The 23,135-nt window shown below is 45.3% G+C and overlaps 2 protein-coding genes across 2 annotated transcripts; one reads left to right on the plus strand and one right to left on the minus strand.

Annotated features, from left to right (window-relative positions):
- The first annotated feature begins 1,839 nt into the window (after positions 1-1,839).
- lrrc75ba (leucine rich repeat containing 75Ba) lies at positions 1,840-12,675 on the plus strand. Its single transcript, XM_070904845.1, has 4 exons — positions 1,840-2,121; positions 4,805-4,933; positions 5,885-5,997; positions 12,069-12,675. The coding sequence occupies exons 1-4, from the start codon at positions 1,840-1,842 to the stop codon at positions 12,673-12,675; spliced, it is 1,131 nt and encodes a 376-aa protein (XP_070760946.1).
- A 2,940-nt stretch (positions 12,676-15,615) lies between these two features.
- ggt5a (gamma-glutamyltransferase 5a) lies at positions 15,616-22,118 on the minus strand. The gene is made up of 12 exons (XM_070904344.1): positions 21,929-22,118; positions 21,366-21,493; positions 21,181-21,276; positions 19,910-20,096; positions 19,639-19,799; positions 19,255-19,401; positions 18,919-19,049; positions 18,004-18,185; positions 17,641-17,732; positions 16,650-16,756; positions 16,369-16,479; positions 15,616-16,275 (listed from the first exon to the last, which is right to left on the minus strand). Exons 1-12 carry the CDS (start codon positions 22,093-22,095, stop codon positions 16,129-16,131), a joined length of 1,656 nt encoding a protein of 551 aa, XP_070760445.1. The 5' UTR covers positions 22,096-22,118; the 3' UTR covers positions 15,616-16,128.
- Positions 22,119-23,135: the final 1,017 nt, after the last annotated feature.

The raw sequence follows: 23,135 nt of genomic DNA on the forward strand, positions 1-23,135 counted from the left end.
CATGTGTTTTTATGGGTGGCTGCAGTCCTTTAATGATGGGGGCTCCACTGACTGTGTGTGCTGCAATTATGAGTTGGAAATTCAACTCGATTTTTTTCTTAGCAGCAATGGACAAATGTGTTTTAGATGCACGCATGGAATGGATGGATTTATGGAGTGGATTTTCAGCAACTTACTGCCCCGTGTTGGTACGTCTTAACCCTGGTTTTAGAACCTCTCGTCGAAGGACTGCAGTTGAAAGTTAGCCGGCTAGCTAACACTGGCACATTTACAGAGGTGTGTTTTAGTTTTAGGCGCAAAGAGGTCAAATTATCCAGTGATTAAGAAACAAAAAGTCTCAGGGGTTATCTTTCTAAATGTAGCAAATCTCCCTCCTGAGCCACAGCAGAGACAGTGCAGTGCTTCTCATGATATGTAAACTGAGCTTCATCCATTAACCGTCTCGCCCCTCTGAATCTTCTGACCCCCCCAGGTTGGGAGCACTGCTCTATCCAATGGTTGCAGCGCTCTATTAACATGTCATTCTCACAGTGCTTTAATAGCACTGATGGTACCATAAGATGCCTCAGATAAAATATCATGTTGGCACTAGACAAAAAAAAAGAAAAGAAAAAAGAATGTGTTATTTCATCTGCAGGCTTGGAGAGTCAAAGCTCTGACAAAACAATTTAGCAGCGTGAGGTGATACATTAAACTGAGGGCACCAGTCAATCATAACACTAAATACATAATAACAGAAGATATGCAGCAGGCTGTGTTCAGGGAGGATGCAGTGCAGCTGGGGGGGGGGGGGGGGGGGGGAATGTTTATTAGAGAGCATCAACCATCCTGCTCCACTAAACAAGGGCAAACCTGAATCACAGCAGGACATAAGGTCAAATCAGGATCAAAGTCCTTAAAGCCACAATGATGGGACCTACAAACACACACTGCATCACGAACCTCTGTTTGATACGACTGAATCTCAATCTGAGAGCAGCTGCGTTTATGTTTACAGTCACGTTCCGTTTCCTAAAGTGCAGGTTTAGAGAGTGCTGTTCTGGGGACCCCCCCCCGATCAATGACCCTTCATGGTCCCTGGACCCAGATGCGGACTCGGAGGGAGAGGATTTACTGACGACAAGATGGCCACAAGAGAAACTCCGATTTGCACAGGGCCAGTGGGCAAAGCACATGTTCGGGCAAGAAGACAAACTTTCACTTCTTCTGAAGGACACATCTGAAACACAGCCCTCAAGACAAGCCGAAGCTTGAGCGTTTTCGCGAACGTTTTATTGGTTATTCTGCGGTCTTCGGCGTGATTTGTCAGATTGCGCGTCGGTCGCACGAGACACTAAAAACGACACCGACGAAGCTTTTGTTGTTTTTATTCTCCCCTCGTAGCTGCACGGAGGAGAATTACAAGCCTGGGATTGGTCGGACGCTCCACGTTGCACAAACCTAAACAGCAGCGTAGAGCGGAGACGGCCGGGAGGAGGATGAAGCAGCATCCTCGTCATCCGAGCCGAGCCAGACGCACGTCGTAGCCCGCGGAGGGGGAGAAAAATCAAAACAGCAATGCGTGACGGGTGCGTGAGATAATTGGTGACAAATTGTGACTGTGACATCGTGTGGTTGCTGTGCGCCGGATCCCCAGTCTGCCCAGACAGCCACAGGCGGCGACGCAGCGCCAGACAGCACGGCGCTGTTTTCTACCGTCCACTGAGGAGCATCTGCTGGCAGAAAAACACGGGCTGGTCATGGGCTTGTCCTTTTAGTAACATTGTCTGAGCTGCACACACACACACACAGAGAGAGAGAGAGAGCTAACGCCGCCTGCATCTGTAGGAGAATAACACCATGGGTTCCAGACTGAGCAGGCAGAGCAGCCTGGACAATGAGAATTTCTCCAAAAAGCGACGCAAGCTTCTGGACGGCACCGGAGAGAGCGACAGGGGCAGCCGGGGCGGCGGGGACTTTCTGTTTGCGCTGATGCTCAAATCAGACAAACTGCCGGGGATGCTGCGCAGGACCAACCACAGCCCGTACATGAGGCGGGTGGCGTGGATCAAAGAGATACAGAAGCTGCTCCGTGACCGCAGGATAGAGCAGGCGGCCGACGTGCTCAAATTACTGAGGAAGGTAAGGGCGCACTGCACAACAGCCCGAGCACCGGCAAAGTCAGACCTGTTTACGTTCAGTGTGTGTGTGTGTGTGTGTGTTGTGCACTACTGCTTTAGTCTGCTGTGATGCTCATGCAGCCATACATCCTCTGAACACCCCACAGCAACAGATGGAGAGCAGCAGGCAGGAGCTGCTCCTGGATGTGTTCCGCCTGTCCAAAATTCTTGCAATGCCACCTGTGACTTAACCCCCTCCTGCAGGCTCTGCACCCCCTGACCCTCTGACCCCAGCCCACTTCACCCCCCCCCCCCCCCCCCCCCCCCCCTCTCTCTCTCTTTTCTTCCTCCAGGAGAGTTTGTTTTTATAGAAAGTAGGCCACCGGTGGAGCATTGTATACCTGTGACACATTGTTTCAGCGCGTGATTCACCACAGTGCTCGCTCTCACTGTGGCTGAACGTGCTCCTGTGTTGACATGCGATGTGAAAGGATAGCCTGCACTCCCTGCACTTATCCCGACATGTCATTGTCTTCAAATGGGATCTGCATATCAGACCCCCCCACCCCCCCCACCCCGACACACACACACACACACACACAAACAGAGCCCCGTCCCTGCTCCATCACCCTCTCCACATCTGTCCTTGTTTCCTCCACTGTGGCAACAGTCTCACCTCTCCTCAGGCTGTTCTAACGATCCCATTAGAGCGACCTGCCCCCTCCATCCTCCTCTCCACTCCTAATGTCTCTCTCTCTCTCTCTCTCTCTCTGTGTGTGTGTGTGTGTGTGTGTGTAATGGCCTGTGCTCCAGCAGCAACAGTGTAAGCCCTGGAGTCCTGTGTTCCACGATATAAAATATTATTCTCCAAAAGGTTATTATTAATGCTCACCTCGAGAAAGAAGGTCACAGAAATGAAAATCTAGACCGCTGTCATTGCTTTGGTAGTGACTTTGTTGTTCTCTTTGCTGTAGTCATGTGGAAACCTTGTCATCGTCGGTGACTTTCATAGAAGGATTACTAATATTTCGATGAGTCGGGATTGTTTTGGGGCCCTTTTTGGCTGATGAAAACCTCTGAAACCCGCTGGATCATATTAAAATAATGTCATAAAGCCAAAAACACGGCTGTTTTTTGGAAAAAAAAGCTTTTGTTGCAGCATGTTTGATGCCGTCTTCACTTGACCGTGACAATAGTTATAAGCAGGTAGTCGTGACCTAGAATAGGTTATACACAAAGGCAAGCTCCACTAAATGATGCTGGGTCTGAATCAGGGGTTTGTTTCCAAAGCCCTCTCTCACCTGCTGCGGGGTGTGTGGCATTAAAACCTGTAAAAGGACATGTAGGATGTGACAGCGGCCTTGGCGATCTCATTTGTTTGCTCGCCCTCAGGCCTTTGTCTGCCTTTTAGCTGTCGGCCAATCTGGCGTTAATTACTCTGAAGCCTTGACACAGGAGAGAGCGGAACCTCCTTAATCAAGCCGAGGAGATAAACTGGCCCGGCCCGGGCTCCATGACAGCCGCATCACAGGGGACACGGGCTCGCTGTTATTAAATAAGCCTTACTTTATCTTCACTCGCAGCTCTGCAGGCAGGCAGATGTGAGAGAGAGATCCTGCTCTCTGGATCTAAAGGGAGTCCGTGGCATAGTTAATTGCTGTGTAGCAGCCAGATGTGGAACTGATCTGAGCACTGCTTGCAGATAACGAGAAGGATGCGTGGCTCCATGCACGTGACAATCGATCGTGTCTGAACTCAGAAGGGGGGGGGGGGGGGGTTGGGTATTTTTATACCTTCCTTCTCAGAAGAGCAGAAGCAGCGTCTCCTCGGCCTTGTGCTCAGCCTGTGTTTACTGTTGCCCTCGTTATAAAGGGGGAGCCTGTAATGCGCGAGCTGCCAGCCTCCCACTCAGAACTGTCTGTTACAATCAATGCCGATTGTGGAGAAAGAACGGTGTGTGTGCAGGTGTGTGCATACTGTATGTACGTGTCTCAAAGGCTCGCTCCTCTCATTAAAGCTGCATGCCTGATTAGGGCCCGGAGGATGGACGTGTTGATGAGGGCCGGTTGTACAACTCGGTACTCGCACTCAGCTGACAGCTGTCAGTCCTGACCTCTTTGCAGCTGTATTTATGTGCTGCACAAACTTTTAAATCGCATTGTAAAGAGCCACTGCCACATTTTTACGAGGGGTCGTGGTTAGAGAGATAGCTTTCAAGGATAATAGAATTATTCCCATCTCATAGTGGAGCGTGTGTAAAGTAAGGAAAGAATACCTTAACAAATAACCAAAAGTACATGGACCAGGGCTTCACATCAGATCAGATATAAGTCAGGGGTTGTCTTGTTTGTGCAGACACTATGTGCTGTGGCATGTTGGGATACGTGTCATGGCTCCATGCCATGTGTTATTATATATGCCAAAACACTGCGTACCCTGTGACTCCCCTTAGACTTCACTTTCCTACTGTAGATGAAAAGGCTCCTGTCTCCTTTAATGAATATTTAAAACAAAACACTTCTTTTATCTCTCCATCCCGAGTCACGTTGCGCTTGACTCAGCAGGGCCCTGGTCCCATCGCTAATGCATTTTTCTTTTTCTCCTCAGGTCCAGAGTCGCACTTTCAGATACTTTAATGCGGGATGTTTCCACACTTTCATCTTGCTGTGATCATGACGCCTCTCATCTTGTCTGCTTTGGTATAGGATCTCGGCTTGGAAGGCTCCTCGCTCAACGACATCTTGTACAAAAATGCGGCCTTCCTCAACCTGGTGGACCCGATCTCGCACGAGCTGCTGCTCAGCCTGGCTCGAGAGATGCAGTGTCCCAAGAAGGTCAGCTTGCTTTGTTCTCCTCTCTGTAGTACCTGCAGAGCGTCCACAAAGATCAAGCCTGACGCCGGTATTCTGCAAAAAGAAAGCATCCTCCGACAAAAATACATCCCCAGATGGTTTCCTTTTGTGAAGTAATGAGTTCTCGAGATCAATGAAAACCCAATCGACCTACATTTCTACAGATGGATGGTTGAAAGGAATTCTGCAGACACATGTAACCTATGAGCAGCTAGAAATTGGAACGGCTCTTTACTATGAGTCCTAGATATTTGTGGTTCTTTCATTTTCTGTCTGCCATTTTGTTCCATGCAGTTTGTTGAATTTATACCTGAAAACTCATTCAGCTGGAGTCAGTTGAAAATATCTGCAAAATCACAAGTGATAACTCCCAAGGAGTCAGGCGAACGGGCACATCAAATAAAAAAAGTACAGAGAGAACTTCATAACTCGGTATGTCTCAACCTCCAACAGTGAAAATCAGATGATTTGGATGAAGGCGACGGCCACCGGCAGCCGCAGCATGGTTAATGAACTGATATTACCAGTGTTTACCAGTGGCTGTGTTGAATCTCACCTCTCCTGTGTACTTCCTGTGTTTTTTCCCACCGATGCACACTGCATGTGATTAGATTTTCTTGCTCCAGCAAGGCGGCTCAATTGTGTTTTTGTTCAGGAGTAGCTCAAGGCGTCACAAATAATAACAAACCATTCTCTTTTTTTTTTTCTGTTCATGTGAAAGAGGCTTGCATGTTGACAGGTTTTAGAAAATGGTGGAAACTCTACAGGATTTAAAGCCCTGATAGTGTGAAACAATGACTTGCAAAGATGTTTTCTCCTGCACACACACATACACACAGGCAGAAAATCTCTTATTGAAAGCTGCTGCTTCACTCCTGTTAGTCTCTTTGTTCTGCTCACCATCTTGAACGCTGCCTCTGCTCTGCTCTACAGGATGCAGACACCATAAAGTCTTCTGATAAGATTTGCAGACAGCTGATCTACCACCTGACCCCGCACTCGAAGTGGCTGAGGCAGAGCATGTCCAGACGGAAATCCCAGGCCTGGTAAGCCCTCCTGTCCTGACGTCCAGTCTGTAATAAATCTGCAGCTCCACACAGCAGAGAACAGGGCAGAGATTTCCATCTTTGTAGCTGACATTGAACTAGGACAGAGCTGGCCACGGGCTGACCTGACGGGGAGCGCCATGGTAACCACAGCTGTCAATCAAATTTCTTTTTAAGTGCTTAGTGGATGTGCCTGGCCACTGGCCTTTCTCTCTTCGGAAGTGGCACAGCAACAGATTTGTCCATCTGTTTGCTGAAGAAAAGCTGGGAGGCTTATGTTAAAATGTAATTATACCCGTCTTGATGAGCAGGTGAATTGCTTTTGATGTGCAAATGATGAATAGAGATTTGGCTTGTATACAAATAGGTTTGTTTTGTGTGTGGCTAGGTGTTGCTTGGTAATCCTATTCATGAACATAACAGAGTCTTTCTCATGTAATTGCTTATTCTACAGCCGGCTAGACGCTGCAAATAATGCGCTCATTTTGTGAAGAAACAGTGAGATGAGAAGGGTTCATTATGCGTCGGTCGGAGGTATCAACATGCAGAATCAGAGGGAAGTGAAGACATATTCGGGGGGATCTGGCAGGGATCAGACACTTGACTGTCGAGCTGCACGAGGAGGGCTTTGTTGTACTCGAGGACGTTTAATTCAGCCCAGAAGAGTAGAGACACGGGATTTAACTGACACTGACAGCATCTCTGAAAATGTGCAGATACATACGATTGTTAAATTCCTAGCTGAAGGGGATTTTTTTTTTTTTTACTTAGTCATGTTGTTGCTTCATAGACCCGCAGAGAGAGAGACGGTCTGACACTGGCTGAGACAGCAGGAGCAACATGAATCATTAAAACAAAAATCCACCCTAAAACAAAATATTAATACAGTAGATGCTGCGAGCTCTGACAGCATCATCTACCGTCGTGCTCATGAACAAATACCTGTCAAAGCCAGAAAGAGATGAGACAGGGCCAGTCTGCCACTCTCTGTGAAAAGGATTTTCACCTCACAAACTCAATATCTTCTATAAAAGCAGATATGTAATAATTCAGATCCTGACACAAATATTTTTGGGACGCACAGTTAGTTTTCCATTTGATGTTTTTAAAGAGAGTAGCTCAGCTCAGGTTGGTGTGTGTTGTATTGTAGTTTGGAGAGTTAACGGTTCGACATTCTGTGAAACACACTTATTCACTTTCTTGTCAAAACTTAGAGAGGATCAATACCACTCTCATGCCTGTGCCCTAAATGTGAAGCTACAGCCAGCAGACGGTTAGCTTAGCTTAGCACAGAGACTGAAAACAGAGGGGGGGGGGGTAAAGGCAAGCCTGTCTTCCAGCACCTCTAAAGCTCAGTAAATAGCACGTTATATCTCATTGGACTCCGTACAAAAACAAAAACCAAAGCTGTGGTTTTCCAGGGAGTTTTGTGCTGAACACCTTGCTTACACCGTGGTTTTTGTAGGAATTAAACCAACAAGCTATAACAAGTATATTAGTGAGCTTTAGAGGTGCTGGTAGACAGATTTTTTTACTTTCGCGGAGAGCCACGCTAGCTGTTCCCCCCGTATACAGTCATTATGCTAAGCTAGGCTAACCTTCTTCTAATCCTGGCTGTAGCTTCATACTTAGCGTACAGACACGTGAGTGGCATTAATCTCCTCATCTGACTCTCTGCAACAAAAAAAAAAGGTTATTTCCCCAAATTCCATTATCAAATAAGGATTGAACTGTGCACATTAGCAAGAAATGCATGTCATGAATCTGATTTTAGGGAGGATTTTACCTCCATTTGACTTCCATCTTTGTTCAGCTGCAGGCAAACTGCCCTCATCTGTGCAAAAATGCAACAATCTCACCTCTGTGAGGTTTCTCTGTGCTGAAACAGAAACGGCTCAGTCCATTTTAATGCCACCGGGTTGTTCATCCCTTCATTATCCAGCATTAGCACTGCACACCGGTTGCTCTAAATACTGTACACACATTTCTGACTGAAATGCCACACTGAATTAATGTCTGAATCTCACTAATCCTGTTAATCTATCTAACTAGTTTATTTGCTTTTTGCTAGAAATGTTTTTTTTTTTTCACATTTAATGAAAGAGCTTGACAATAAGCTTGATGGAAGCAGTGACCCAGAAATTCTGCCAAGGCACTCCCATCTTAAGGGTAATTTCATGTGAGCGTAAAAATTGCAAACACTTTCGTGACCTTTTTTTCTCTTCAATTTTCACCCCACTATCGTCCTGTTCAATCAGCCCTATTTGACCACATAATTACCTCGTTCCTTTGTCACCTGAACACTCAGAAGCAAACTAACCAAAACTGCCATTTAGTGGCTGCTGCCTTTTTAGTTTCCACATCACTTATCTTCATCAAATTTACATCTAAATATGACATTGTGCATCGTAGCATACGGCTCACAATACGGCACATTAAAGCTTCCTCAGGGACCCATCAGTCATTTGTACTGATTGCTGTCCTATGCTGGGAAAATACAGAATAAGATACAGTTCTCACGGAGAGGACAAAGTGGTCAGATCAGCTCCTCGGGTCGGCCCAAAAACATCCACCAAACGAAAGATATGGAAGTGATGTTTGTGTCTTTATTAATATGGACTGTGAACTGTGACCCGTAAGGTCTGATTCCCTGCAGCGTGAAGGACAATGCGGTGTTGTTTGTGTGTGTGATTCCTTTCCACGTGTTACGGATATAATACAGCAGAAAATATGATATGTGAGGAGTCACATGTCAGGGAGCAGTTGTGATTAGACGTCTCGTCTCGTGTCTCTCTTGTGCAGTTTGGCTTCAGCCATCAGAGGGCTGAAATGAATAATAGAGCGAAGCTTCACCGAAAATGACTCTGCAAAAAAAAAAAAAAAAAAACACCCAGAGGGGGAGAGCAAGGAGCAAGTGAACTCCTGGAAAATACTTATTTAAAGTTGAAATATAATAGGGTTTTTATGACAGCCGTTATTATCCTCCCACAAAGTATTCTTTTCTTACTTTTCTAAGTAGCCTCATCACCTCATCTCCATTAGCATCAGCTAACCCCCTCCGGATATGAATATTTATGTTAATAAATCATAAGAGTGATCTACGCTGGCTGCATTCAAATGCTGCCTCATTATATTAAATCAATGATACACGCAGACTGACGAGCCACACATGGAGACAAGAGATGCGCTCTGCTTCCTCTGTGGCAATAAGGACGGCTTCATTATGCAATGTGAATGTAATTGATTACTTAATTACGTAATGGATATTTATTAGATTACTTGATTGTGCACGTAGATTGGTGAGCGTCCACTATTACTAAAATGTTGATGCCATTTGTGTTATTAGTGGCTTCAGTTCAGCAGTCAGTGTGCAGCACGGAGGGATTATTTTCTCTCTGCCTGCTGTTGAGGACATCTACTTAGCAGCATATATTGGAAGTGATTTGAAGTGAAGAGCACCACACCTCTGAATTATTTCTCTTTTATTCGCTTACCTATAAGCTAGTTTTGTCATTTAAGCTGAACCCTGTTGCCAGTGTTCTTGTGGATGTAAAGGCGGGAAAAAAGCCGTATGCTGGAAGCTGTCAGTGATACCCTTGTTTTCTGGTATCAGATTAATCTGGAGGAAGGATGAAAGAGGCTTCCGGAGAGGACGCCTCAGACATCTATTTTTCCTGCTTCCCAAGCTCAAAAGGATGAGTCTGTCTGAGAAATGCAGACAAAGACGGACTTGTTTGATCAAAACCTATTCACACCTGCAGGGGAGCCTCTGCCAGGCCACGGCCATTAGGACTTTTGTGCCTCTGGAGAAGATGAGGTTTCTGTCAGGCCAGACAATAGAGCGGGGGAGGACGGCGGCTCACAAGACTTTGATAAAGACACAGTAGCCGTGACGAATGTGTTTATCTCATAGATTTTGTGCTCAGCAGCAGATTAAACTCCCTTTGAGCCTTGACTGGCTTTTAAACTCCTTTTTGGGCTTTGCAATTAATACAAACTCTCTAATGCATGACATTCCTGCTCATCACCTGCTTCTACAATGAAGCAGTGAGTGCTGCTCAGGGCACATCCATTTCCAACGTGACCAAAAAACACTTTCAAGCATCACAAGTGACAGGTACTGCAGTGGATGCCACAGTAAGTCACTGGGCACAGGAGGATGCTATAATTCACTCTGACATCGAATCAGCGTTACAGGCCACTTCAGTAACAGCTCAAGTTAAACACACCGCATCCTCGAGGGGGGGACATGGGCACTGGGTAAATGGGACTGACTGGAAACAAAAGGGCAAGGGAGTGTGTAAATAATGCACAAATATTTTCAGCTGCAATGTAAAGCAATAGCCGGTGCTACAGAAAAGCCTCAAATCCTGCCTGTATTACACAATATCCTTAAAGGGATTTAAGGTTTTCAAAGGCTAGTGCACCAAAACAGACAGATGTCCTGCACAGAAAGTCCTCGCTCACACGTTAGATACAGCTCCCTTCAATGACATTCACTGGAATGAATAAATCACCTCAAAAATAATGTGTCAAACGCAACAAAAATCGCCCAGATAAAACTAGAAATTAGAGAGCGCACACCTCAGCCACGGTCACACAATCCTCTAAATGTGTTATTTTAATAATAACGGTACCTGCATTCAAATACGTACTGATCAGCAACCAGGTAACTAAAATAATGGTACAAAACATATATTTTGCATGAGTCATGAGGATGTTTCATCAATTCCTGTTGCGCACGTTGACGAATGAAGCCACAGTGAGTTGATGTGATCTGTTAACACTGATCGTCCGTCAGTGATCGTTAATTCACGCTCACGTCATGCATTCGTTTATGTGCTGCCAAATAAGCTGGAAACCAGGTACATAGGAAAGGGCATGTCAGGACCCATGAAAGCAGAACGGCAACCATGACTAAACATCTGCATGTTGCTGCGCGAGCTGCTGATCAACAGAAACAATATTTAGTGATGTTGACTGGTCCCAGTCCGAGTCCTGATGCAACGCTGTCCATTTGTCGACTGGCACCGGATAAATGTTTGTGGTTTCAGTGCGCCATTGTCTTCTTTGCTACACTCCGCTTCTCTCAAAAAATAACAATTACAATCGTAACGTTCCATCCTCTTTGTTTTCGAAGAGGCTGATGGGTCTGAGATGCTCTTTTCTATGTAGCTGGATCGCAGCTCATTTGGTGGCATATAAATGAAAGCATGGAGTAATTAGGACTTAACAATCCTTAATTGATGATCCATTTGAACTAATCACATAAAGTCATGTAGTGACTTGATCATTTATTAATAGTGAGCAACAGAAATTGAGTCACACTGCCACGAGTCTTGCATTAGTTATATTATCATTATAAAGTGTGACAGACAACCGTATATGTGAGCAATTACTTCAATCAAGTTAAGTGCAGTAGTTCATGAGGAAATAGGGAAAATGTTCAAGAATGCCCGATTTAGCAATGTGAGGAAAATAATATCCTGGATCTGCTCTTCAGATCTTGGCCTAATTTTCACCAAATTTAACTGAAACCTGTCATCATCATCATCAACTAACAAAGAAACATGATAGAGAGCACAACTTCTTTGGTGGATATAATAACATCACCTTAACGGAGCCTTTCCAAAGATGAATCTCTTCCCTGACTATAAATAGTCTCCGAGTACCTTCTATTCAGCTTTTATCTTTTTCTAAAGCACGTCAGAGTTTATCTGTCAGGTGGCGAACTATTCTGGCTCTGCGCTATAAGGAGCTCTGTGCTCCTGGCCGTCAGAGCCTTAAGCTCAAGCCGCTGGCTCGTTCGGATGTTTTGGCTCTTCTGTTTACACTAGTAAATCCCCATGTTGGAGTCTCTGTGTCAGCCTTCCGCTCCACGCCAGCCCAGTCACCCCCTCCTTTATACAACACAGGAAACACAACAGAAAACCAGGGCCTTGTTCCCAAGTCACGGAGAGGGGAATCATTCAAAGATCCTCTCACCCTCCAGCTAAAACCTGTTTGTTTATTTTCATGTCAGAGAGTCATCCAAGTAATCCCACTCTCTTTCTCTTCATTTTCCCCGACAGTCTCAAGACAACCCTACAGAAAAAGCTGTCCAGTGACTCCGTCGACCTGTCTGGCATCCCCCTGTCCACCCGCGATGTCCGCCAAGTCGCCTTCTACCTCCAGACCAACAGAGACAGTGTGGTGGCTGTGGACATCAGCTTCACCGAACTCCAGGACGAGAACCTGAAGCTTCTCCTGCCTCTTCTCGCCTCGCTGCCCAAACTCAGCACCCTGGCCCTGAATGGTAACCGCCTCACCCTAGCTATACTCAAAGACCTCACTGAGATGCTCAAAGACCCCAAGATGTTCTCCAGCCTAGCCTGGATCGACCTGGGCAACAACGTGGATATTTTTACCATGCCTCAGCCGCTGCTAGTCGCGTTGCGCCGGCGCTGTAGCCTGAAGAGCAGTTTACCAACCATCTACGAGTACACCGAGGGTCAACCCTACTGCTACCACCTGGAGACCTCTATCGAGGAGCCCAGCCACTACGAGGAGGAAGAGGAGGAGGAGGAAGAGGCAGAGGATGACGAGGATGACATGGGGAACAAATTCGAGCTGGAGCCGTGGGCTTTGGGGGAGAAGCAGCTCTCCAAGAACTTCACCCTTCACTACTGTGAGAGGTGATGAGGTATTTCCTCTCTGAAGCTCTTTCAACTGTGGTTGAAATGTCGTCCCACAGTGTTCTGTTACGTCCTTCGCCCTTTTGCCCTCACACCACGAGCCCAGTCACCCTTCGAGGCACGAGGGAGATCTGTGCCCACATTGTGAACTTCCCGTCCCGACACGGCTACCAAGCTATTCCTAAACCATCTCTGAGTTAACCCACACAAGATGACAGTGAAGCGACAGTCACGACGGCAGACTTACTGTGTTGGTGGATGGTGCTCTTGGGAACAAGGTGCGGTTTCATTGGAGGGGGGCTGGAAGAGTTAATGAACCGGTGCTCTCTCTCTCTCTCTCTCTCTCTCTCTCTCTCCCTCTATCTCTCTCTCTCTCTCTCTCCCCCTCTATCTCTCTACCTCTCTCTCTCTCTCTGATGGCGGCAGCTGAAGAGCCAATCCCAAGGAGATTTAGATCAGTTGGTTGGATGGAGGAGCAGCATCCCGGCGGTAGCTGAAGTGGAACTCGCTAGTTTGGAAACAGAGGGTCCCTCTGGGTTCTCTACCCGGACTGAGACTATCTCTGGCAGGCAGGGCCTAGCTCCACATTGTGTGTTCTCTGTTAATCTCTCAACAAAAGCTATGACACAAGTTCAACAGACTATACAGCCGACGACCCGTCACGTGACGCCGGCAAAACTGCTAGGTCAAGACTTTTTGCGTTTTCCCCCCCTTTCCAAATGTCCACTTGTGAATACCCACGCAGCCCTTGTGTAGATGTAAATGTGGACACAAAACATGGCTCTGTTGTGTTTCCACAGGCTATTTTTGTGCACTTTTGGTGAACAAAGCAATCTTAGAAGACAACAGGTAGGACTTAACAATGGATAGCTGTCACTGATTGTTTTTGTACTTGCCTAAATGCTGATATTCACCTCTTTGTAATTATGGAGCTGTTGTAGTCATCACCACAGTGTTTCAGTGTGTTTATGACACCTCAGCCAAGTGTTAATATGGGCCAGCGAGTCTGAGCAGTGCCCAAACTGCCAGTTCTACTGCCGTGTGTCTCCACAAATATGTTGCCATTTCAATTTATTGATGTACTTCGGTGGCGTGTGTTTTGTTACGAGGCACAGCCATGACTGTTATCCATTGGTTATAGTCTGTCTACAGTAGCACATAATGATCAAGCTAGACTGACCGAAACACTGCAGTGCACTTTAAGGGTACTATTTCTTTTTATTTCTTTTTTTAGATTTCACTTTCTCCATAGCATGTACTCTGTGGACATTGTTTATAGCTAGAGATATTTACAAGCTGAGGCTGAACAGATACCTCTTTAAGGTAAAACGATGACCAAACGGCTCATGATTGTTAGAAGGATCATTGAAAACAACATACCTGCGTCACCAGATATATAATAAGTGTTTAAGTGTGTGTTATCTTTGTTTGTAACAGTAAAATGTCTAATTCCTGCTGTAATTATTTGTGTTATTGTTTTGGTGTTTTGTCTCCTGTCTGGCTCGGTAATTATAATAATGACTCTAATGAGGGTGACCTCCCACTGCAAGCTTGAACAGTAAACAGAAAGGGATTAGACAGAAAACAGAAAATGGTTTGGGAAATGTAAAATACACTCCGAGCGGACACCCGTTTATGTCGAACGCTTAGTCTCGATGATGGAGGGCACTGTCCACATGGTTCGTAGTTTATGTTTCGTGTGTCAACGTCAACCTTGTAGCCTGTGTGTACTTGTCTCACGCCAAACACTGACTGCCAATAAAAGAACCGAACCAAACTGAGAAGTCATTTGATTTGTTGTTGGGTTGTTTTTTTCTTCTTGAAAATCTCCAGAATACAAAGAGTGCATTAAATGGCTGCAACATCTGGGTCACAAGCACAACCTGCAGCTGCTCACAGAAACATGCAGATTAGTCTGCAAACAGGGCAATAGAAGCAATCAGCTCGGATCGTGCCGTTTGGGATTGGTTGTTTCTGAGCCAGCAGGTCGTCCCGTGTGCTGTCAGGGAAAACGCCTGAGCTTTCCGCTGTTCGCCAGGGAAAGATGGCGTGGTCATCGTATGTGGCCCTACCCATGATCCTCTCCTGGCAGCTTTTTGTTCCTGCTGCTAGACATGGTAATGTGGCATTTGCAACAGGTGGCTCCTATAAGGTCAGGGCACAGCGTGACTGTCACACCCCCCGAGGTCCAAATACCATGTGACAGGGCGACGGAGCTCACCCCAAAAACCACCAGGATCTTATTGTCTGACCTTTTCCTTTCAGGATTGATTTATGTCCCTGGATTTTGAGTGAAACAACAAAAATAAATCAATTCCTTTTGCTTTTTTGTGTGTGAATTGTCAACATTTCCCATGTAGGCCTTTGAGCAAACTTCACAAACTTTCTCTCGGGAAACTGCTCTCCTGTTTGCATGAGTCACTGTTTGATCTGATTATCTTGCTTCAGCTGCTGCATGCTCCAGCACAAAATGTGAAAAGCAGCACGAAGAAGTCACGCAGATTGCTGAGAATACATTACGGAGCAGAGGGATGGATTCACAGTGCAGATTTCAATAGCTGTGACCTCAGGTTAAAGGGACTGCCCAGCCGGCTGAGGAGCATCCAAAAAAAAAAGCACTTGCAATTTGGTTGTTTGTCATAGATGGCAACCAGGATTTGTTTATTTTTGTCCTTTTAATATTCATATTTTGTTTTTATTCTGTTTCCCTGTTGTACACATCCTACTGTGTGTGACTAAACACCTTTACTGTGAAAAACATATGAAGTCCATGTCAAGCACTTCTTTTCAAACTGTTAATGTGCTGAACTACTTATCGAAAGTAAAATCTGCTTCCTGAAAAGCAGCTTTCAGGATGTTTTAACACAGTATACATTAAAGTATATGACACATGTAAAAAGAGAAAATATTTTATTTGAATATTACACATAATAACTATATTTCTTTCACTGCATGTTCAATAAACAGTACTAAAACAGCTCATATAAAGGTGAAAGAATAACTCCAGTACTAAGAGTGTGAATACCAGCTATAAACAAGTTAATAACTGAATGAGACAGTCTAAAGTAGCCTGCTATGTATTCTACGTCTCAGATATTAACAGGAATGTACTTGTATGACGTGAAAAAATGGAATGAATGAACATGTTTAGGTGTCATCACCTGTCTTGAGAGCAGGAGTGCTACAAAGGTGTACGAACAAGCCGAACAGACGAGTCACAGGAGGTCACACGCAGCCACGGTTGTTTCTTCTTGCACAGTGACGTCCATCATGTCACTGACACAGTCAGTTCTGTTCAGAGGCCACGTGTAACTGCTACATGTTACTGTGAGTGGTATTCAGTGCCTTGTTCAGTGATTTTCTAGCAGCAAATAGCATCTGTTGCAGCTTTTGGGGGTTTGTGGCTGCAGGAAGGTCTGTCACCTTCAGGCATAACCAATGTCGCGGACTCTTGGTGTCAGTAACCAGCTGCTTTGCCCTGTTTCCTGGCATCAGACACAGCGCAGACGCAGCCGTCCTCCTTCTCCACAGCATTGACCACGTTGAAGAAATACTTTGCAATTTCATGTTTGTGTCCCAGAGCTTTCAGAGCCTCGATTACATCCTTGAAGGGCAAAGAGGAGAGGAGACTCAGATGGAGCAAATGTGATGTGTTTTTTTTTTTTTTTTTAGCAAATAAATGTACTTAGCGTGTTACCTTATCAAATTTGGGTTCAAACTTCACTGCATTTTGAGAGTCGACATAAACGACCGGAGCAGCAATCGCCTCCTTAAGGCTCTTTCCAAACCAAAGGTGGTTCATGAGAGCCTGGGAGGGAAACAAAACAATACGTTGCAATCTGCCTGATGGGAAAGTGATTACAGAATGGATTATGGAAGACCCTCGTGAAGACAGCACTTGCTATGACAACAGCGAGGGGCATTAGTCTGCAGCAATTTATTTTAATGGCACTTAGTGTGATTGTCCTGGACACGTACCGAGGCGATCCCAGTCGTGATCATGCTCCCACCAGTCGAACCAATCACCAGCGTCTTCGACCGAGACTTCAGCACAGCGGGGGCCATGGAGGAAGGGGGCTGCTCCCCTGCGAACACAACAAAGACCTTGACTGACAGGACAGACGGCTACAATTCACTGTGAGAAGAAGGAGAAGAAAATGATGATGAAATGCAATCAGTGGAATGTCTTTGAATGATGTGAATCACGAGCGTGCATCGGAGAGTGAAGGGCATTTATTCAGCCCTGAAATGTGACTTTACCTTTGTTCACCAGCTGGCATCAGACAGCAGTGAGCGTTAAAGCGCATACAGCAAGACTGAGAGTCTACAGCCATGGTACAGCATTGTTTTTGAGCTAAAATGCTAACACCACCATGCTAACATGCTCACAATGACAAATGCTGCACATGATGAGGTTTAGCAGGTATAATGTCTACCATTCATTATCCTAGTTTACCGTGTTAGCATGCTAACATTTGCTTATTAGCTGTGGTTGATGGGAATGGAATTAGTTTTGTGGGTATTCGGTCGTAAAGCAAATTATTGGACACATTTAAATTCTGAGCTGATGACAACATTTGATGAGATATTTCAGTCTGGACCAAAGTGGTGGACCAACAGACAGAAAGACACCAGCGTGTCTTCAAAGAGGCTGGTAAGCTTAAATATGTCCTAAGAATTTACAGCGATACACAGATCTTTCCTTCCTGAGGTCTCAGATACAGTAAACCAGGTACTCTCTCCACTCCTGCAGTACATAAAAACCATTAGAGCTCCTCTGGGCGAGGGATTTAACCCTGTACCAGCAGACAGCTTCCCTAGGAATGAAAGTGTGTTTACATACGTATTGTGCTCCCTTCCTTTGCAGCTTCTCTTTCCTGGTCATCAGTACATGTTGGAATGAAACGACTCAGCCTGTATTTCACAATTGTTAAACAAAAAACGAAACGCGTCGTGCTGATCTGATTACCAGGAAAGATGTTACTGACTTTCCCACAGAAGTCGGACAGCTCGTTGTTGAGGATGACTCCGGTGCTCGGAGAGAAGACCTTTGAGCCAAATCTGTGAGGAAAATGCATCAAAAAGAATTTGATCTCTTTTGGTGCAATGGGGAAATAAAACACAGAGCAGTTTCCCAACGCTGATGCAAAATATTACATATACTTGATGTGCTGTTATAGGAAGCTTTTGGACTGTGGTTACTGGAGAAAAGAAAGATTTCTTTTCAAATTCCTTTTACAAAAACACTCCATAATCTCTTAAATCTTCTTAATCCTCTACTTTCAAACCAACGCTAATATTTGACGGCTGATTTCCTCCTTCAAGTACGGACATGTGGTTGATGGTGCTGGTGACAGACACAGCAGATCCGTCCTCAGCCAGCACAGACACGTGGGTGGTGCCCATGCTGTCCAGATGCGGGGTGATGTTGTAGTACGGGGGATCGTGAGTCTTGTCTCCGATCAGGCTCCGTATGTGGTTGGCAAAGCTATCCTCTGTGAATTTCTTGGCCATCTTGGCCATCTGTGAGAAGTACAGAGCATTTAAAAACATAAATCACAAATGTGAAGTCAGGCATTTCAGGTTTCTAGTTGCTTTGCAGAGGTGAGAAGAAAAAGGTGAAATCGGAGCTACACTCGAAAGGGAATTTCAGTCCTCGTTTTTGCACGACTTCTGTTTCTCAAACCGTCTTATTTGTTTCAAACATTGCACCTATGCTTTTAGTCCGATACCAAAATGAAGAAACATTTGAAAAGTTGCAGGCAAGATTTATGATGCGCATGTAGAATTTTGGTTTGCACTGAAACATGCAGCTACAAAATCCATTAGAAGATGATTACAGAACAGTACTCCGACTAACCAGAGAAATCTGTGGGGATTTTGGGGTGTAATTGACAACTATGATCTTACAACAGCATCATAACACAGGCGAAAACCTTCGCTCGTTAGTTTTACCCAAGTGAAACCACGTCACTGACTTTTCAGACCTAATAGCGGTCAACACATGTACCTCCCGCCACTTCAGGAGAGTTTACACAAACACGAAACATATCATCAACAAATAAAATAGCATGCATTTTTATAAAGTGTTACTGTTGCACTGTGGCATTGCAACTTTTGCTTACGTGAAGTCTAAATACTTCTTCTACCACTGGTTATAAGCCATAGCTAAACTTAGAAGTAATGTTGATATGTGCAGCAATAATGTGTGAAATGTTCATTCACTGGATCATTTTGTGAAACGTACTTCTTCTGAGCTGAAATGTGGATCACGGATGTGTGTCTTTAATCCATTGCCAAACTTCAAAGCTTCAACATAGTGATGATAGGTCCGTGTCTTTTGTTCACCCGCCAGAGATGCTGAATTCAAGTGATATCCTGTAAATTAAAACAACTGCTTTGTTTTTACGTGTTCAGCTCCCAGCGTATTCTACTTCCATAGACGCTTCCCTATAGCATGAAGCACAGACACTCACAGTCACGCCATCATTAAGGTAAACATGGACGTAGCTAACAAGCTTCATTATGTGATGTGAAAGTGTGTCTGAGCAGCAGCTCTGCGGTAACTGTGTGCAGAAGGAACCTTTCATGATGTTAAGGACGAGGCTGAGGATGAGGCCTCCGGCAGGGGGTGGGGGTATGTACATCTGGTACTCTCCCAAAGGAACGACCCACGCATCAGTCACTGTAACGTTATACGCTGCCAAGTCCTGCACCGTGAGTGTTCCTCCTGAGCAAAAAACATTGAAACAAATGGTTCTTCTAAGCAAGACAGAACAAAATGCATCTCTGCTCTGCATAATCAAGACTTTCGATGGATCCAGGCAGCTCACACTGGAGTTTGTGAGCGATGGCTGCAGTGCCTCGCAGACCCGATTGATTTGTTCATTTGTAATTAGATCACTGTGGCAGGCAGAGATAGAAAATGGTTGGAAAAGAGAGCAAGATGGAACCCGTCTGACAATACCTGCCTCCTGTATGTCACGGATTAGGTCCTCTGCTATTCTTCCGGTATAGAAAGCGTCCGCCCCGTGGTTTGCAATCATCTCCAAAGTGTCAGCCAGTTTCTCAAACTTCACAATTTTGCCGGCCTTCAGCAAGTTCCCATTCTCATCCGAATACAGCTTTCTAAAGGACAAACACAAAGAAACGACATATCGCTTAAGGTGAAAAGGTAAAATGTTTGTTTTTTTTTTGCTTATCATATTTTTGAATCATACTGTGGGTGTCTTTCGTACCGTAGTGACTGGGTCTCGTTCTTATCAATCAACAGGATGTATTGACCTTGGACTTCGGGAATAGGAAACCCTTCTCTGGCCAGTTGGATGGTCGGCTGGAAGAGTTTGGCCCACGGCAACTTCCCGTAAAGCCTGTGTGCCTGTTCATAACCCCGAATTTCCCCTGGGACCCCAATCCATTGGCTACCTGGGTGGATAGATGGACAGGTAAGTAGGTCAAAGTATCTGTGTACTTTTACTCAAGTTATGTACTTAATTATTTCCATTTTATGCCACTTTTTTCTTCTTCTACTCTACTACATTTCAGCTGGAAATATTAAACTTTTTACTCTACTACCTTCATTTGGCAGCTGAAGTTACCAGTTACTTTACAGATTCATGTTTTACATTAAAAACGATTTTATCACAAGCTCATAAAATGCAATACACCTACAGATTAAGCCAGTGGCCCCCCAACCCTTTTATCTGATCATATGTCTGTACCTTTAATTAAATAGGATTTTGAATACGGGAAATTTACTTAAGGTGGAGTGTTTTTACATGAATGTATTGGTGCATTTACTTGAGTTAAGGATCTGAGTACTTCTTCCACCACTGAGGCAGGTATGTCGGTGTAGTATATAGAAAAATAATGATTAACATCTTTCAGATTGCTCACAGAAAGGTATTTGTTTTTATTTTTTACAACAATATTGTTTACTCTTTACATTTCTTCTATTTGACTGATACTGTACACGAAACGAGTTTTTCCTGTCTAATAATGTCCTCATTATATCAGTTACAGATCGTTCTTTCCTGTCTACTTAAATCAGCTTACAAGTACATGTCGCAACAAGATTAATAGCTAGTTTAGGACTCCCGTTCCACTGTGTGTGTGTGTGTGTGTGTGTGTGTGTGGTCTTGACTGAGAGCTCTGCTCGTGGCTATTTCCTATGTCAGGACTGTTGGGCCCCGAGTATATGTATACAATCAGACTCTACTGCATGGGAAGCAAGCATGACAAAGAAGAAACGCAGTCATCTGCATGTCCAAGAAAGGACTGCAGTATCTTCAGCCCTGGACCTGACAAAAAGCTTTCAACGTTGTGCCCTTATGTGGTAAATACAGCTTTCCAGATGGGAACCATACTGAATTCCTCAAAGGGAATTTAGTCTGATATAAAGAGCAACATATTTAGGCTTATCCCTGTGCCTCCTTCGGCATGGCAACGCAGGAGCCTAGTAACCGATTAACCCAATGCCCGACACTAACAGCAGGAAGACCTGCAGTACCTGCAGTCATCTGGAAGGTCTTGGGACATGACTCCAGCAGGTCAGATTTAAACTGCCCAGGTACAGTCTCCCTGGAGTTGATGATTTTCACTTTACCTTTGAAAGGACGGAGGAGACATTATCAATTAACTTTGTCCTCACAGCGGGGACACTCGTTAGTGCTGCTGCATTACATGGGTTGTTACCAGAGCTGTCCATCACGGTGAATATGGACCCCCCTCCGATGCCCATACTCTGTGGGTTCATGACGGAGGTGCACAGGAGCGCAGCAATGGCGCCATCTACCGCCGAGCCTCCTCTCTGAAGGATGTCCCTGAAAGATTTCGCACTCATCACTGTCTCTGACAATCAAAGGCGCTGCCGTTGTGTTCTGCTTCATGTGCCTGCCATGTAGGGAAATGACGTGCTTATGTTTTGCATAGAATGATATTATGTAAAGCACATTCCGTTTCCTTGTTTGTGGAATGTTTTATAGACTTGAGCTTGGTTCAATTAAGCATATCTGTTTTAGAATTTAAGTTGCTGTCAGCTCGTTCGCTATTATAATATATGACATGTCCGTTTTTGTGAGTGTAACGGCAGATTTGGCACTGTGGAGAAACAACATTCATTTTCACGTTTTGATTATGGGGGCTGAGCAGATCTCAGTTAGTGCGAAAGTGTGCGTTGTGCGTAATGTGCGTAATGTGCGTAATCCATAACCACCCTGCTGACCAGAAGAGGGTAAAAGTTTAAAAATGCCACTCACCGTCCAATCTCTGAACATTTCCCAGAGTCTGCGGCCACCGCGGCGCTTGAGAAACTGTCATCTGGACACTTGCGCCTCACAAGCACAGCAATACACACAATCACGGCCACCACGCAGAGCAGCATCAGCGCGCAACAAGCGTACACCCTCGCCTTTGACCTCGCCATGGCTGATGTTATCCGACACCTCCGCGGGGATCATTCAAGTCTCAATCTGACCTTTGCAGTTTATGACTACCGAGAGATTACAACTTCACCGACTGAGTCCGGTTGCCACATCAGAAAGGGGCGTGCACCGAGCAGCCTGGTTCCACCCTCTCCATGGAGCGCGAGAGGGAGGTGGGGGGGGGGGTGGGGGGGGTTGAGGTCCAACTGTTGAGTCATTCCTGAGGGAGTCTCACCTCAAAACATCCGTCCTGCCCAGGTGCGGGGTGATGGGCCAAACTCAGGCAACACACAGCGAGCTTGAATGATGCGCAATGATCCACATGAAAACGACAGTAAGCCTCCACCTTTACAGTTACCGTGTAGCACTCTTTGAATCCGCTGGCAAATGCAAACGACCAACAAGTTCTGAATGTTTTCAGGGTAACTTGGCTGAGAAAAGCTGGCCTTTTCACATCATTCCCATGTTCCAGATTTGAGGGGGGCCCTTATGCAGCCAATAGCTTTTATATTTTATTTATATGGTCAGGAAAAACTTATCATTTACTATATAAACTAATAAACTGTGAAATCACTTTGCTGGTGTTGAACAAATGCAAAACAGTCCCGCAGCGAGCAGTCAGGGGTTGACAGACATTCAACATGCAATCACAGATATACACGCCATCGCTGTTGTGTTGTGTTGCTCTACTTGTTCTGAGTATTCACGCTCTGGGTACAGCCAAGGGGGTCCAACGGCAGATTCTAATATTGGGGACCCCAGGTCTGAGGGCCAATAGGAGGGATCTGAGATCTGCAGTTGGACCCTTCGAGGAAAAGTTGTTGGCCATGTTGTCGCACTTTGTCAGAAACTATCACCATCACACCACTGCTCTGTGACTGCTGGGAGCGCAATCCAGGCAAGTTGCAATGCATGCTGGGAAATGCTGTCTGCAGTAATATGAAACGGTGGTCGATGGGCGAGCCAGGAGACATACGGAAGAGGGAGGCTCTCAACTGAGTCAAGTCAGAGATTACCAGAGCAATACCGGATATGGGACAAT

The sequence above is a fragment of the Enoplosus armatus genome, chromosome 4, assembly GCF_043641665.1.
Source record: "Enoplosus armatus isolate fEnoArm2 chromosome 4, fEnoArm2.hap1, whole genome shotgun sequence".
NCBI lineage: Eukaryota > Metazoa > Chordata > Actinopteri > Centrarchiformes > Enoplosidae > Enoplosus > Enoplosus armatus.

Bases quoted from the DNA above. Each gene is read 5' to 3' on its own strand.
- ggt5a (XM_070904344.1), bottom strand. From the start codon at position 22,095: ATGGCGAGGTCAAAGGCGAGGGTGTACGCTTGTTGCGCGCTGATGCTG. The intron at 17,733-18,003 runs GTCCGTACTTGA...TTTTCCTCACAG, and splicing joins ACCAGCACCATCAACCACAT to ATTTGGCTCAAAGGTCTTCT. The intron at 16,480-16,649 runs GTACGTGTCCAG...TTTCCCTCCCAG, and splicing joins TCACGACTGGGATCGCCTCG to GCTCTCATGAACCACCTTTG.
- lrrc75ba (XM_070904845.1), top strand. From the start codon at position 1,840: ATGGGTTCCAGACTGAGCAGGCAGAGCAGCCTGGACAATGAGAATTTC. The intron at 2,122-4,804 runs GTAAGGGCGCAC...GCTTTGGTATAG, and splicing joins TGCTCAAATTACTGAGGAAG to GATCTCGGCTTGGAAGGCTC. The intron at 5,998-12,068 runs GTAAGCCCTCCT...TTTCCCCGACAG, and splicing joins AGACGGAAATCCCAGGCCTG to TCTCAAGACAACCCTACAGA.